Source organism: Astyanax mexicanus, chromosome 21 (assembly GCF_023375975.1).
Source record: "Astyanax mexicanus isolate ESR-SI-001 chromosome 21, AstMex3_surface, whole genome shotgun sequence".
In the NCBI taxonomy this organism is placed as follows: Eukaryota; Metazoa; Chordata; class Actinopteri; order Characiformes; family Acestrorhamphidae; genus Astyanax; species Astyanax mexicanus.
The window spans coordinates 40,451,460-40,465,956 of NC_064428.1; the positions used below are offsets into that span (position 1 = coordinate 40,451,460).

Genomic DNA, 14,497 nt, shown 5'->3' on the forward strand with positions numbered 1-14,497 from the left:
TATAATAACAGATTTCTGCTGTTTAAGATCTAAAATAAAGAACATAATAATAAAGTCATAATGGTACCACTTTAAAATAAGACTACCTTTATAAAGGGTTTATAAAGGGTTTACAATAAGTTTATTAATGGTTACCAATTAGGTTGTAAATGCCTTAAAAATTAATTTAAGGCCATTAATAATCAGTTATAACACATACGTAGAAAGGGCAACAATATAGACGGCTGTGGGTTCACTATTTGGCAAACAACAGGACATGGTTGCCCTTTCTACGTATGTGTTATAACTGATTATTAATGGCCTTAAATTCATTTTACCGTATTTTTCGGACTATAAGGCGCACCGTATTATAAGACGCACTATCAAAGAACGCCTATTTTCTGCTATTTTTCCATACATAGGGCGCATCGCATTATAAGGCGCGTTAAGTGACACTAGAAAGGGTGCCTATATCAAAGTGAACAGGGGTGGCGCCATGTTTCCCTTCCCCCACCGGGGGTGGTCGCTTGCCGGTGGAGCGTCTCAGTATACAAATCTAGCTCTTTCAAAGTCAAACGAGTGCTGGATATTAATCTACACAGATTCCTCTCCTGAAAACTGTTTATTTGGGTGAGTAACGTGCTTCAGTTTATTTACAGTAAGCTTAGATTTCCAGATGTCCACTAAGGCTTGCTGCACCAGCGTTAGCATAGCTATCCGCTAGCACGCTAGCTAGTCACCTAAACTAGTAAAGTTAACCCAAACTTAAACGACAGCGTTACACTGAGTAATCCTGCGTGTTCTGGTAAGACAGTGAGATATTAGCTAGCGATTCGTCCCCCGTAGCTTGTTTTAACACGGTAAACAAGCAGATTACAGGCTGATAAAACTCACCTCTGAGAGAGTTAGCGCTTAGCATCTAGCTAATGCTAGCCAGGCAAAGCAGCACAGACTTACAGGCCGATAACTCACCTCTGAACGGTGAACGCTTAGCGATTAGCATCTAACTCTAATAATACTGCTCCAGCAGTATTAAAAGTGCTAAATTTAGAAAATACTGATCTCTGAACAGTGAAAAAGCTAGCTAGCTAAGCGGTTAGCATCTAGCTAATGCTATTGCTGCTCCAGCCTCGGAGCGGCACGGCTCTGCACGGAGTGTGTGTTTACTGCTCCTTACACCTGACGGGTAAAATTTAGATAATACTGATCTCTGAACAGTGAATAAGCTAGCTAATGCTATTTGCTGCTCCAGCCTCGGAGCTGCACGGCTCTGGACTCTGTATAGCACTGAAACTCTCTATAACGCTGCACGGAGTGTGTGTTTACTGCTCCTTACAACCTGACGAGTAAAATTTAGATAATACTGATCTCAGTGAATAAGCTAGCTAGCTTAGCGGTTAGCATCTAGCTAATGCTATTGCTGCTCCAGCCTCGGAGCTGCACGGCTCTGGACTCTGTATAGCACTGAAACTCTGTATAACGCTGCACGGAGTGTGTGTTTACTGCTCCTTACAACCTGACGAGTAAAATTTAGATAATACTGATCTCAGTGAATAAGCTAGCTAGCTTAGCGGTTAGCATCTAGCTAATGCTATTGCTGCTCAGCCTCGGAGCTGCACGGCTCTGGACTCTGTATAGCACTGAAACTCTGTATAACGCTGCACGGAGTGTGTGTTTACTGCTCCTTACAACCTGACGAGTAAAATCCATACAAAAGGCGCACCGTATTATAAGACGCACTGTCAATTTTTGTGAAAATTAAAAGTTTTTAAGTGCGCCTTATAGTCCGAAAAATACGGTAAGTCATTTACAACCTAATTAGTTAACAATAATAGACTTATTGTTAACCATTTATACACCCTTTATAAAGGTAGTCTTATTTTAAGGTGGTACCGTCATAATATATAATTAAGGACCAGAATTACACATGTTCGTTTCTGATTGGTTAAGTCTCTGACCAGGTGTTCTGATTCTCTTACCTGTACATTTGGTCTTTTTGTTTCCATAGTTACTGTATCCAGGGTTGCATTCACAACTGTAGCTTCCAGGTGAATTCCTGCAGCTCCCGTTTTCTCCACATATATGTTCCATTTTGTCACATTCATCAATATCTGAGAACAAATAAAAATATCAGCTTAATCCATTTTTATTTCTACTTTTATTTCTTGTGATGCATTGAAATTTCGGAATTTGTGTTAGTATGTTTGAAACATTTGTTGAAAGGTTTGGAATAAAAAGTATGAATTTTGTAAAAAATTCTATGAGGAATTATTATTTTTTTGCGGATTGACTGACCTTAATTGTTTCTTATAGTGTGTATTAGTAACACTTAATAATACTTTTATTAATATATTTTTAACTAATGATCAGTAGATGTGAACAAAGCAGTAGTTCATCAGAATTTAAATATTATTAAATCGGTCGTAAATTTGAATTTTAAACTGGGCAAATGTTTATCAATTGCATTTATTAGGATTTACAAATGTGATCGCAACTTTTTAGTTTCAAAAATGTGAAAAATAAGTTATTAATCATTAGTTAATATTATATTAATGAAAGTTATTATAAAGTGTTACCAGTATTTTTATCTTTATTTAGTTGAGTAGTTTGTTGTTTCTCATAATCTGGATTAGAACATTACTCAAATATTCACTATTCACTGTATACCTGTAACTCTACCTCTTCACTACTTTACTTTAACTGATGCTCTCAAACACTTTATTAAGAGACAAGAAATTCAAGTAATTAACTCTTGATGAGTTCAGCACAGCTGTTAACTGAAAGCCTGAATTCCAGGTGACTCTACCTCATAAAACTGACTGAGGAAATCCAGCAGAGATGTTCAAAACTGATCATCTAAACAAGAGGAGCTACTTTGAGGAATCTTAAATATAAAACATATTCTGCTTTGTTTAACAAAAAATAATGTTTTTTTACTAAATATTAAAACTTTTTTTTTTAACCACTTAAAATACTGAAGAAGAAAACGGTATAGGATGTAGAATAATTTCTTTAAAGTGAAGCATATAATTCCTCTGTTTGTGTAATAACATGTTAATTCAGAGTAAATGCTGATAAAGGTGCTGTGCGACACAAAAGAGGTGGTATAAAATAAATAGAATTAAAATTGTGGGTTAAGGCTGGGTGTGCAGGTTAGCATGTTGGAGTTAGCATGGCTAATAAGCAAAGCTCAGTGGTCAGCGCTGCGGATCTGTCATTCTATTGGTCCTCACCTTTACAGGGGGTACTGCTGTTCCCCAGGTTTTTAAACCCCTCACGGCAAGTGCAGTTGAAGCTGCCGGGTGTGTTACTGCATGAGCCATATAAACCACAGCGAAGGGACACACACTCATCAATGTCTGCAGTGAACACACACACACACACACACACACACTGGTTAGAACACATGGCTGTTAGCAAGCGCGTGAGTGATCAGATTATGGGACATTTATAGTGTCAGTCCGTATGATTTAATTTCTAAACTGAAAGCAGAAGCATTTCTGAGTGGAGAAGATTATGGATAAAATATAATGTTTAATGCTACCAGTGTGCTGAAACCACCATCCCTGCTAATCCTAATAATATACTGTATTCATTCTAAAAAAACTGGGGTGTCGGGGCGCTTTTCACAGGAGTTCTTCTTCTGGCCACATCAGGCGTCTTTATGTACTTACGTCTCACGTACAGCCTCTAAAAGAGGATCCGGCTCAGTTTTACTGAATGCGAGCGGCTGGTGGAGCAATGGAGACTTCAGAAGAGGAAACTCAGAGCTCAGTAGCTCATTCACTCATAGTAAAACCAAAGAAAAGAAGGAGTGAAGTTTCTGACTGAGCGCTCTCTCTTTCTCGCTCCCTCTCTCTCTTTCTCGCTCTCTCTCTCTCTCTCTTTCTCTCTCTCTCTCTGACTGAACATAACCTGGAATCGGATTCATCCGCTTTGAAAGGACACTGCATCACACCCGCCCAGTTTAAAATGATTCTTCCGCATGCACGGTGCACATTACACATTCTCACCAGAGAGGCACTAAATCCCCCAAATCACAAAACTTACAGACATCAGCTTTAAGGATGAAAAAACTAAAGCAGATATATTCCCAATATATTCATAAATAACATAAGCCAGTGCAAAGATCCCAATATTCCAACTGACAAATGCAACTAATAAAAATAAACAATTCCAAAACTTCCAAAACAAAATCCAGACAGTGTACAAATATTCCTATCTACTGATAGCACTACTACTACTACTACTATTAATAATAATAATAATAATAATAATAATAATAATAATAATAATAATAATAATAATAATAATAGTGTTATATACCAACAGCCACAAATAACCAGAACAAAAAACAGCAGCCACAAAAACAATCAACAATAAATAACATTTATGTTCAATTTTTATGGAATTTGGTGTGTATGTGTGGAATCTTTGTTCCAACATATTAAAACTAAATTTAGGATTTTTAGTGGTTTGGAATTTTTGTTCCAAGCTTTTAAATCCTCTTTTGACTAAATCTGTTTTTTTTTGTTTGTTTGTTTTGTTTGTTTAAACGTTTGGAATCAAAATGTTTAATGGCTACAAAAACACTGAACATTAAAATAAGAAATTTCCATAACCACCATACAATAAACATTATTTATTTTCCATAACCAGAAATAAAATTGACACCCTAATGTTGTAATAGCCACTGTGTAACTTTACATGTCGAACTTTTTAGTCCAGGCAAGATATTAAAATACAGTGTATGGGATTCTGGTAGCCACAACCATAGGTAGTTTTAACATTCCCAAAGCTAAAAAAATACTTTCTTATGTTCCAAACATCACAAACATATATTCCAAAATGAAGGTCTAAAAGAAATTATCTTACCTGTACACTTAGATCCTGACTGTTTCTGGAACCCAGGTGAACAGGTACAGGCGAATGAGCCGAGGGTGTTAGAACAGTACGAGTTCTCTGAACATGGACTGCTGGTCATACACTCGTTTATATCTGAAGGAAGAGGAAGAAATGAGCGGCACTGTTAATAAAGCAGATGTAACGGTTTAATTACAGATGGTTTAGAAGAGTCACTGGTAGGGAGTCCTGTGGGAGTTCCTCAGTTCTCTTTTCTCACCTTTACACTGGTCTTTGGTGGCAGTAAAGTTCTGGGCACCAGATCGACTATGGAACCCCTGTTGGCAGGTGCAGTAGTAGCTTCCCTCTGTGTTGTGGCACAGTGAATGTTCTCCACATGGATTTACCACACACTCATCATCATCTGAGAGAGATAGAGAGAAAGAGGAAAAGATGGGGTGGTGACTAGATAGATAGATAGATAGATAGATAGATAGATAGATAGATAGATAGATAGATAGATAGATAGATAGATAGATAGATAGATAGATAGATAGATAGATAGATAGATAGATAGATAGGCAGTCTTACCTACGCAACTGCCCTTCACTGCCCGATGTCCAAGTTTACACTGCGGTGCACCATCAGCCACATTAAGAAATGCCGGTAGGAGGATGAGCAAGGAGCCTAAAAAATGGAAAAGATGAAATATGGTCACTGTCCATCCTGTCCTGTCACTCATCTGTCTTTTGATCAGATGAATGCAATTCCCGCTCAAACACTAGGTGGTGCTATAGAGCCACATAAGAATGTCCAGTGCGATTAAAGTTTATGTAGAAGAGATGAAGTGAAAAGGTTTTAATAAATGAATAAAATGCTGTGCGTTTTGTTGTTTTTGAGTGTACAGTACAAATGATAGATAGATAGATAGATAGATAGATAGATAGATAGATAGATAGATAGATAGATAGATAGATAGATAGATAGATAGATAGATAGATAGATAGATAGATAGATAGATAGATAGATAGATAGATAGATAGATAGATAGATAGATAGATAGATAGATCTACTGGATAGAGCTACTGGAACAGGCAGCCACTCGCGTCGGCGCCGGAAATGCCTTTAAATGCATGTAAAATGGGGAAATGGGGAAAGAGTTGTAGTTGTTGCAATCACAAATGCAGATTATTTACATATAGAAGCAAAACATAGAGCAGAAGCACATGAGACATTCCAGAAGCAAAATCTACAAAAATCACAGACAATCCACAAAAACACAAATATGAAAGCAAATACTGAAAAAAATCCAAACACAAATTATAAAAAAAAAAACTCCAAAGAATAATAAAGTAACAAATACAGATTTGGTACATACTTTTCTGCTTTGAATTTGCAACATACTCCTTTCTTTGATTCTTAAAACCCTGCTAAAAATCTGTCTCAAGACCAGCTGGCCATCCAGAAATATATATAAAAAAATTGCTAGTAAAGGAATTAACCTTATGTACTTAGTGTATGTTTTATTCTGGATTAACTGTATTTTTTAGCAAATAATTCTGATTGCAGATTTAATTTATTGTGTAAAACATTCTGCCCAAAATCTACTCCATATACTTGTGTAATGTTTTATAAATTACATTCAAGTGTTTATACATGGTGAGACTGGTAAAAAAAATACTTGGCCCCTCAGTCACGTACTGTTATGTCCTTCTGTTTGGTTAATGATAAATTGAATGCCACAAGGGGGCAGCCAGAGATTGCTGCCCTAAACAAGCAGCTTTGAGAAAAGACCTGGGTTAAAGACTTGGATCCTGATCTTCCACCAACTCAATCCCAAATACCAGATGTTTCTGGGCAAAATGCGGCAGAGTTAAGTTAAGTATTTACTAGGCAGTTAAATGCTACAGCAAATGTATATTTAAAGTTTATTATGGTATTTCAACTCACAAATTCAACAATTTGAAATGTTTATATGTCCTTTGTATTTCAAAGCAAAACTCTACCATCTGCAGACAGAAGAATCATGTAACAAAGTCGTTGTTTTTATTTTGGGACTGTCAGAAATGCATTTTCTTGGAACTCAGAGTTTTAGTAACATTAACTGATAGGAGACTTTAAAATCATATTAAGACAAATGAAGTGAATAATATCCTGCCTACATGCCTATAGACAGCATGCATAAGAATCTAAAAAAACAAAACTCTAACAACAGGGGACACTAAAATTATTATTTGGCCATTTGTCAAGCATTAATTCCAAAGGCCTAAAAGCCAAAAAAAGAGTGAATCGACAGTTTCAGCAGAAATTTGGCAAGAAACTATTTGGCAATAGCATCAATATAAATAAATAAATAAATAAATAAATAAGCATGCATGCTAAATGATTGCGATTTCATCTGCAGACACTGGGGGAAAGGCATCCACCCACACTGATACAGCTCTCTATAAGCAAATGAACTTTAACCAAACTGTAAGGAGGGTAAATGTTATCTACTGTATATCTATCTGCTCTTTTGTATTTGCGTGGTGGGTTATGAGGAACATAGCCTACATACAAATTCTATAAGTATACTATATAATCAATATATTTTAAGATTTAAAAAAATAATAAAATCAAATAATAAAAACCCAATTTCACAAAAAGAAAACAAGATTTTTTGTCTTACTAAGAACTGTAAGTGTAAGCTTATTTTGCATATATTAGGAATAATGATCCTAATCAGTCTTACTTAGAATTAGCACCTTATTTTAAGCAATTTTAGATCAAAATAAGAACAAAAAGTCACAGGTTCAGGCTTGGATGAGAAAGGATGTTTTTTACTGTTATGACTGTATCTATACTCAGATTACAGCAAGTCCTGTGATCGGAATGCTAATCAGTGATTATCTCAGTGATTCCTGGTAAGTTCCAGACCGACCACAACCCTGACCAAGAAAACAGTGGGTAAGGAGATAATGGACGGATGGATAATGCTCACCAGGGACTATCAAATGCTTTAATTTCATTACTGTGCTCTACCTTGTGCTTCTATTCACTAGCCACTACATTAGGAACTTCTATGTCCATGCACTGGCCAATTTATGAGGAAACTTGTTCTAATCCCTTGTGATAAAGTCATATATTTAAATATAATAATATATTATAGTGTACTTGACCTATATGTGGAATAATTACAGTATACTTTTTCTACCTATAATTACATTGTATCTGCTTAATCTGTATTTCAGTATACTTTGGAAAAAGTATACTATATTTGACTGTGCTAATTTTGAAAACTGGTGATGTACTTTGTATGCTTAAACCCTATCCGGATAGGATTAGTTTCCCAGGGGGACGTCTGTGTAAAATATTTCACACTTTTACTCAGTGATAAAACTCCTGCATCTGGACTGGAATAAAAAAAAAAACAGAAGGAGCAGTGAGTTTTTAGGCACATGACATCGAATTCAGTAGCTCCTCCATTTCCACTCGCTGTTGTGTTTTTAACGTGAATCTCTGTGAAAATGCATGTCCAAAATGTAATTACGGCTTGGGCAGTGGACAAATAGCTATTTTAATAAATGCAGGGAGACGAAACTCAGAGATGTGCGTACGGACAGGACTAAAATTACCGGAGAACCAGGGAGAAAAACAGTAGATAATTCAGCCTGTAATTTCTGCGAAAGGAGCCAATATTTCTGCAATAAAACTGCACTTAAGTACAATTTGCTACCAAAACATTAATTTTGTGTTGACAAATTAAATCTGTGATGATGAACTTTTATGTGTTTTTACTAGTTTATATATGTCACTCCTTAAAATATTTGTTTTTTATTTTTATTTAATTTTTTTCCACCAGAGATTGAACACTACATGGGTAAAAAGTGTCTCTGTTTGCAGTTTTGCTGTTTCTCTGTGTAGGCTGGTGTTTATCCACAAACCTTTGAGTATTGTGAACTTTTGCACATTAATATCACACACACACACACACACACACAGTTCAGAACTTCACACCTGAACTTGTACATATATTCAAATCCCCCCACATGTACACTCATTCCTGTCTCTGGCGCCAAAATGCAGAACGAAAGCAGACCACAGTGAACTTCCTTCCTCTCCTCAGAACCATGTTTGTTACATGTTTTTCTCGCTTTGCTAAACTCTACTCCTGACTGACTGAGGACATGCTGTACTTTTGCACTGGCCACTTTATTAGAAACACGTACTCCACATTGTGCTTCTTTGTGTGTTTCGAGACACGGCAGGTGTATTTTTTGTGTCTTCACGATACCAGACATACACTGAAACACCCTAAATCCAGCTAAGCAAATGTGAATGTAATTGACCGATGCGCTATAGATCGCTAAAAAGGGCCTTTTGAAAGGGGGCTTATCATTGGACTGAGAGAAATACGATGGTCGTTTTGACAGATTGACCACATCTAGGCTTCCCATCCATCAGCCACACACTATAACCTTCATTTGCTGCCACTATGATTAGGAGATCGCTGGTTCGAATCTTGTTCATGTAGCTTGCCATCAGCTGCCGGAGCCCTGAGAGAGCATAACTGGCCTTGTAACATATGCGGGTAAATGTGGTGCAGGATCCATACGGAATCTGTAGAACCTCCATGGTCAACTATGGATTTATTGCCTCTGGTCCCAAGACCACTTCTCTAAGTGTTAGGCCACAGCTGCATCTATAAAGAAGCATTTCTCTGAAAACATCAACAGCAACCAAAAGCAAAAGGAGAGGAAATAGCTTCTACTTTTTTAGAATAGGAAAATCAATCTGCTTCTACAAGCCCCTAGGGCCTGGCGTGCCGTAAACCTGCCGACAAAGAGCTCTTGAGTCATTAACATGCCCAACTACCCCCCCTGAAGAAATCTCAAAAAACTCCCCTTAAACTTTACCCTAAAACACACTGTAGTCAATTACATTTAGTTTTTGTTTCATTTTACGAAATACAGTTCAAAGTACAGAAATGTCAGGGCTTGCTTGTGATCCCATTCAAAATGCTACAGTTGAATATTACAGTTATGTCCAGTATATATAGGGCTTTCAACATCATTTTGCAAATAAATCTTAGATTAAAGGTATTATTTATATTTATTGATTGACAAAGACATATGTAAACAATTACAGATTTGATCTGATTATGCCTTATCACACAAGAGATAAAAATACCTGTAAAAAGACTCTCAGAGGCTATAGGTATTGCACCTCTTGGGGAGAGATTGTTGAAAGCTAGACATGCCTCTACAAATCGTTTAAAGACATTTTGCCAAGTTGACAGACTTTGAGACTAAGAGAAGCAAGATGGTTGTTCTGGTAAACTGTCCACCATCTAGGAAATCCATGAGTCATGAACTGTGGACTGAAACTGTATCACCTTTATGGACAAATCCCGGTTCTGTTTCTGGAATATGGAGTGTTTATGATGAACTCTTCAATCCTGCATTTGACCTGGACTGAAGAGTTCGCAGTGTAAACTGCCGGTGTGATTGATGATCTATGGAGCATCTCATACAGTGACAGTCGGTCACCCCTAGTAGTGATCCAAGGAACACTAACAGCTCAGTGATATGTGCAGAACATCCTGCACATGTGTTGCTGTCTTTCATGGCAGAATTTCCAACTGATATAATTTTTCAGCACAGAACAAAACAAGTCATTTCACAATTCACTTTCACCCAAAGAGCAAGATTATCTGGGACAAGAAAATTAAGCAGATAAAACAAAGAGTAACATACAAAATAAAGAAGTAAATAAATAGATAAACAGACATAAATATAATTAACAAAAGTAATGGATTGTACCAACATAAGACGTACAAAATTGTTGCACTGTTAAGATACCAATGTGCCAAAGTCCAAGCCCATCGGGCTTTTAAAGGGATTGAAAAGTGAAACACTTTTGCCTAAAATTAAGCACATCTATGATTAATTAAGAGAATTAGTTCATACCTTTTGCATGTTTGGACCTGCACAAGTAGTACTTTCCCCATCATTCTGATAGCAAAGACACATTGACGCGCCCTAAATCAAGCTTCACATTCCGCAATCTCGCCTTAAATCACTAAATTCGGTCCCTTTATCTCATATTGTGTCCAGGACAGTGGTGCTAGTGTGCTGTAATGTTGTAACCAGTATTTTTTTTACATTTTTTTTATTTAACACAATTTAGAACGTTTAGTGTTTAGGCTCTTTAGTTTAGAACAGATTTTTAACAGTGTGTGAACAGTAGAGTAAAGGAGGTGTGATGTTGGGTTAGTTCCCATGCTGTTATTATAAGGTGGAATGTGGGAGCTTGTGTTGGCTGAGCGAGTGGTCAGGCTAAATTCATACCGGTCAGCCTGTTTCTCAGAACTGACGCATTCGACTGTTTCTAAATGCTTTTAACACACACACACACACACACATACCCATGCACTGTGGTCAATGACGTATGACAATGACAAAAAAAGAAAGAGCTGGACATTCATCATCTGTACAAAAACATGACATGTCCAGTTTCAAGATTAAATATATATATAGGGATAGGGGAAGTTTTGAAATTAGACATGTAGCGTGTTTGTACACACACACACACACACATATATATATATGTATATATATATATATGGCCCATCCAAGTGATGCTGGTATATTTCAAGAATAGAAAGGTTTATCACATTTTCAAGTCTCTTATCTTTATTTATCGTTAACCCATTAAAATCCCTGAAACAGGTGACCGTAACAGAGTTGACATTTTCTATCATTCTGTACCTTAACTCCTTAAAGTTTTTTAACGCAAAACTGGATCAGAGAATTACTGAATATTACAGTTAATTTGTAGAGTAAGCACAAAAACAAAGACATGAAAACTATATTAGAATAATTAAAACATATTAGAATGATTAATTAATTCATGTAAAATCTAGTATTAGTTTAATGTGTCAGTTTATTGTGCGGTCTCTGGGAGTCCTTTAGTTTAAATTAATTTATGTTATGTTGTGTAGAAATAATGCATATATTAGACATATATGTCTAAAAGTGTTTTAATAGTAAAAAATACAGTTTATACAAATTTAATTTGTATTAATGTAATTCAATTATTTAAAACTGATTCAATAATTAGAATTTTTTTTGAAAAAATAGGGAAAGGTTTATTCAGGAGATGCCAAAAGCAACCCCAGTTATCAAATTATATACTCTAGATATACAGTACCAGTCAAACGTTTGGACACACCGTCTCATTCAATGTTTTTATTTATATATTTACTTTTATACATAATAAATTAATATTGAACTCATGCGGTGGGCTATTTTCTCTCTGGGGAGCTGTTCACCTTGTGGTTTCTGAGGCTGGTAACTCTGATGAACTCTTGCTCCTCCTTTCCTGGGGTGGTCCTGATGAGTGCCAGTTTTATCATTATAACCTTTTTGATGGTCTTTGTGGTGTCTTAACTTGAGGATACTTTCAAAGTTCGTGAAATTCTTTTATTTTGTCATAGACTGGATGAGTTTAGTATTAATTTACAATACGGAACATTTTAACATGATTAAAAACTCTTGGTTCTCTTGATGTTAGTAATATTTACGCAGTGTAAATGTATCCGCAGTGTTTAAATGGTGTGACGCTGTGAGGCGTATGGTCTCCAGTATGTATCCATTGAGTAAACTGGTGTGCTGGGTGGATTTGTGGTGGTGTAAACATCTCCTCATATGGAGATATGTCCAGCAGACAGGACTGGTCCCAGTACTGGTATTTATACCCTGAACACAGTATTTACTTTACCTCAAAAACTGAATATACTGCATATACTCCACCTCAGCAACCCCCAGTTTAACCTCAGCAACCCCTCACTCTGCTCTAGCCTCATTTACTGCCCCAGAAAACACTGTAGCTTCCTGTGGACGGCAGCCAGACACCCACACAACCACCAAATTCTCTTTAAAATAAGATAAGAGACTATAACTCACACATCTACACACAAACACACACATCTGCACACATCTCCACACATCTATACACATCTACACACATCTATACACAAATACACACATCTGAAGACCCTCATACTTACTCAATCGCTGCATGTTTTAGTGGTTTCTCGCCTGATAAGCATCTACAGGCCAGAGTTTAGCCCATGTCTGCAGATAAAACTGAGTCATATAGTGTCTGAAACCACATACGCTTATCTGGGAAAGCGAGCTAGCCTAAGATTAGCTTAGCATACTCCTGCAGGACAATGATATGAGGTCTTCTGATACGTCCAAACACATTTTAAACACTTAAAGATGATAATCAATGTCACCAAACAAGTAAACAAGTGGGTCAGCCAACAGCCAATCAGAGATCTAGATAGACTGATAAGAAGCTGCTAAACAACTAAATGCAAGCTAGCGAGGTTTCGAATGAGCTGCAAAATACTGTAGATGTGTTATGTGTAGGTAGTCCCAATATTTTGTCCTTAATGTAGCTTTAAAGGGGGACCAACTCCATCCTAATGATTTTGGGATTAGAATGGGTTAGCATAAAAGCTATACTTTTATTATTTTTGTCAATTAAGTTGATGTTTCTATGGGTTTAAAATAGGACGGCATAAAATAAATAAATATACTGTATGTGTAATATGTAGGTGGTTCCAATACTTTTGTTCATGTAGTGCAACTGAAAAGAGGGACTGACTCCACACTAATGATTATGAGATTAGAATGGGTTAGTATAAAAGCTATATTTTTATAGTTTTTTCCATTTAATTTATATTTAGTTTATGTTGCTTTCTATGAGTTTAGAATAGGATGACATAAAAAATATACTGTATGTGTAATATGTAGGTGGTTCCAATACTTTTTTTTCATATAGTGTAACTGAAAAACTCCACACTAATGATTATGAGATTAGAATTGGATTAGAACTTTTAATCTTTTGGTTTAAACTTTAAGTTTCCATTTATTTTATGTTGTTTTCTATTAGTTTAGAATAGGAGAGACAAAACTTTATGTGCAATATAGGTGTCCCTGTACTTTTGTCCTTAGAATGTAGCTGAAAAGAGGGACTGACTCCATACTAATGCTTATGGAATTACAATGGGTTATCATAAAATCTATACTTTTATACTTTTTTCCATTTAATTTATATTTAGTTAATGTAGCTTTCTATGGGTTTAGAATATAATGGCACAAAAATATATAATGTATGTGTAATATGTAGGTGTTTCATTATTTATAGTAATATAATGCAGATTAAAAGGGGGACTGACTCCACACTAATGACTATGGGATTAGAATTGGATTAGAACTTTTAAACTTTTGGTTTAAACTTTTAGTTTCCATTTTTTTATGTTCCTGTTTATGTTGTTTTCTATTAGTTTAGAATAGGATGGCATTAAAAAAATGTATTTTCAATATAGGTGTCCCTGTATTTTTGTCCTGACTGTGGAATGAAAAACGGGTTAGCATAAAAGCTATACTTTTATACCTTTTTTATCAATTAAGTTTATGATGTTTTCTCTTGGTTTAAAATATAATGTCATAAAAAAGCTCCTGTATGTGTAATATGTATGTGTCCCAGTACTTTTATTCATATAATGCAGATTAAAAGGGGACTGACTCCACACTAATGACTATAGAATTAGAATGGGTTATCTCAAAAGCTATACTTTTAAAATTTAGTTTAAACTTTTGGTTAACATTTAGTTTATGTTTAG

At 35.9% G+C, this 14,497-nt stretch overlaps 1 protein-coding gene across 2 annotated transcripts in view; it reads right to left on the reverse strand.

Moving 5' to 3' along the window:
• The window catches only part of LOC103024486 (putative adhesion G protein-coupled receptor E4P), a 37,420-nt gene that overhangs the window by 11,869 nt on the left and 11,054 nt on the right, over nucleotides 1–14,497 (reverse strand). The window contains exons 2-6 of one of the 2 annotated variants that reach the window (XM_049469640.1): nucleotides 5,413–5,508; nucleotides 5,102–5,245; nucleotides 4,855–4,977; nucleotides 3,213–3,338; nucleotides 1,959–2,090 (exon numbers count right to left, since the gene is read on the reverse strand). In XM_049469640.1, the coding sequence (XP_049325597.1) occupies nucleotides 1,959–2,090; nucleotides 3,213–3,338; nucleotides 4,855–4,977; nucleotides 5,102–5,245; nucleotides 5,413–5,508 (621 nt within the window). The remainder of the gene's footprint in view (nucleotides 1–1,958; nucleotides 2,091–3,212; nucleotides 3,339–4,854; nucleotides 4,978–5,101; nucleotides 5,246–5,412; nucleotides 5,509–14,497) is intronic. The other variant, XM_022674469.2, reaches the window with a different exon arrangement.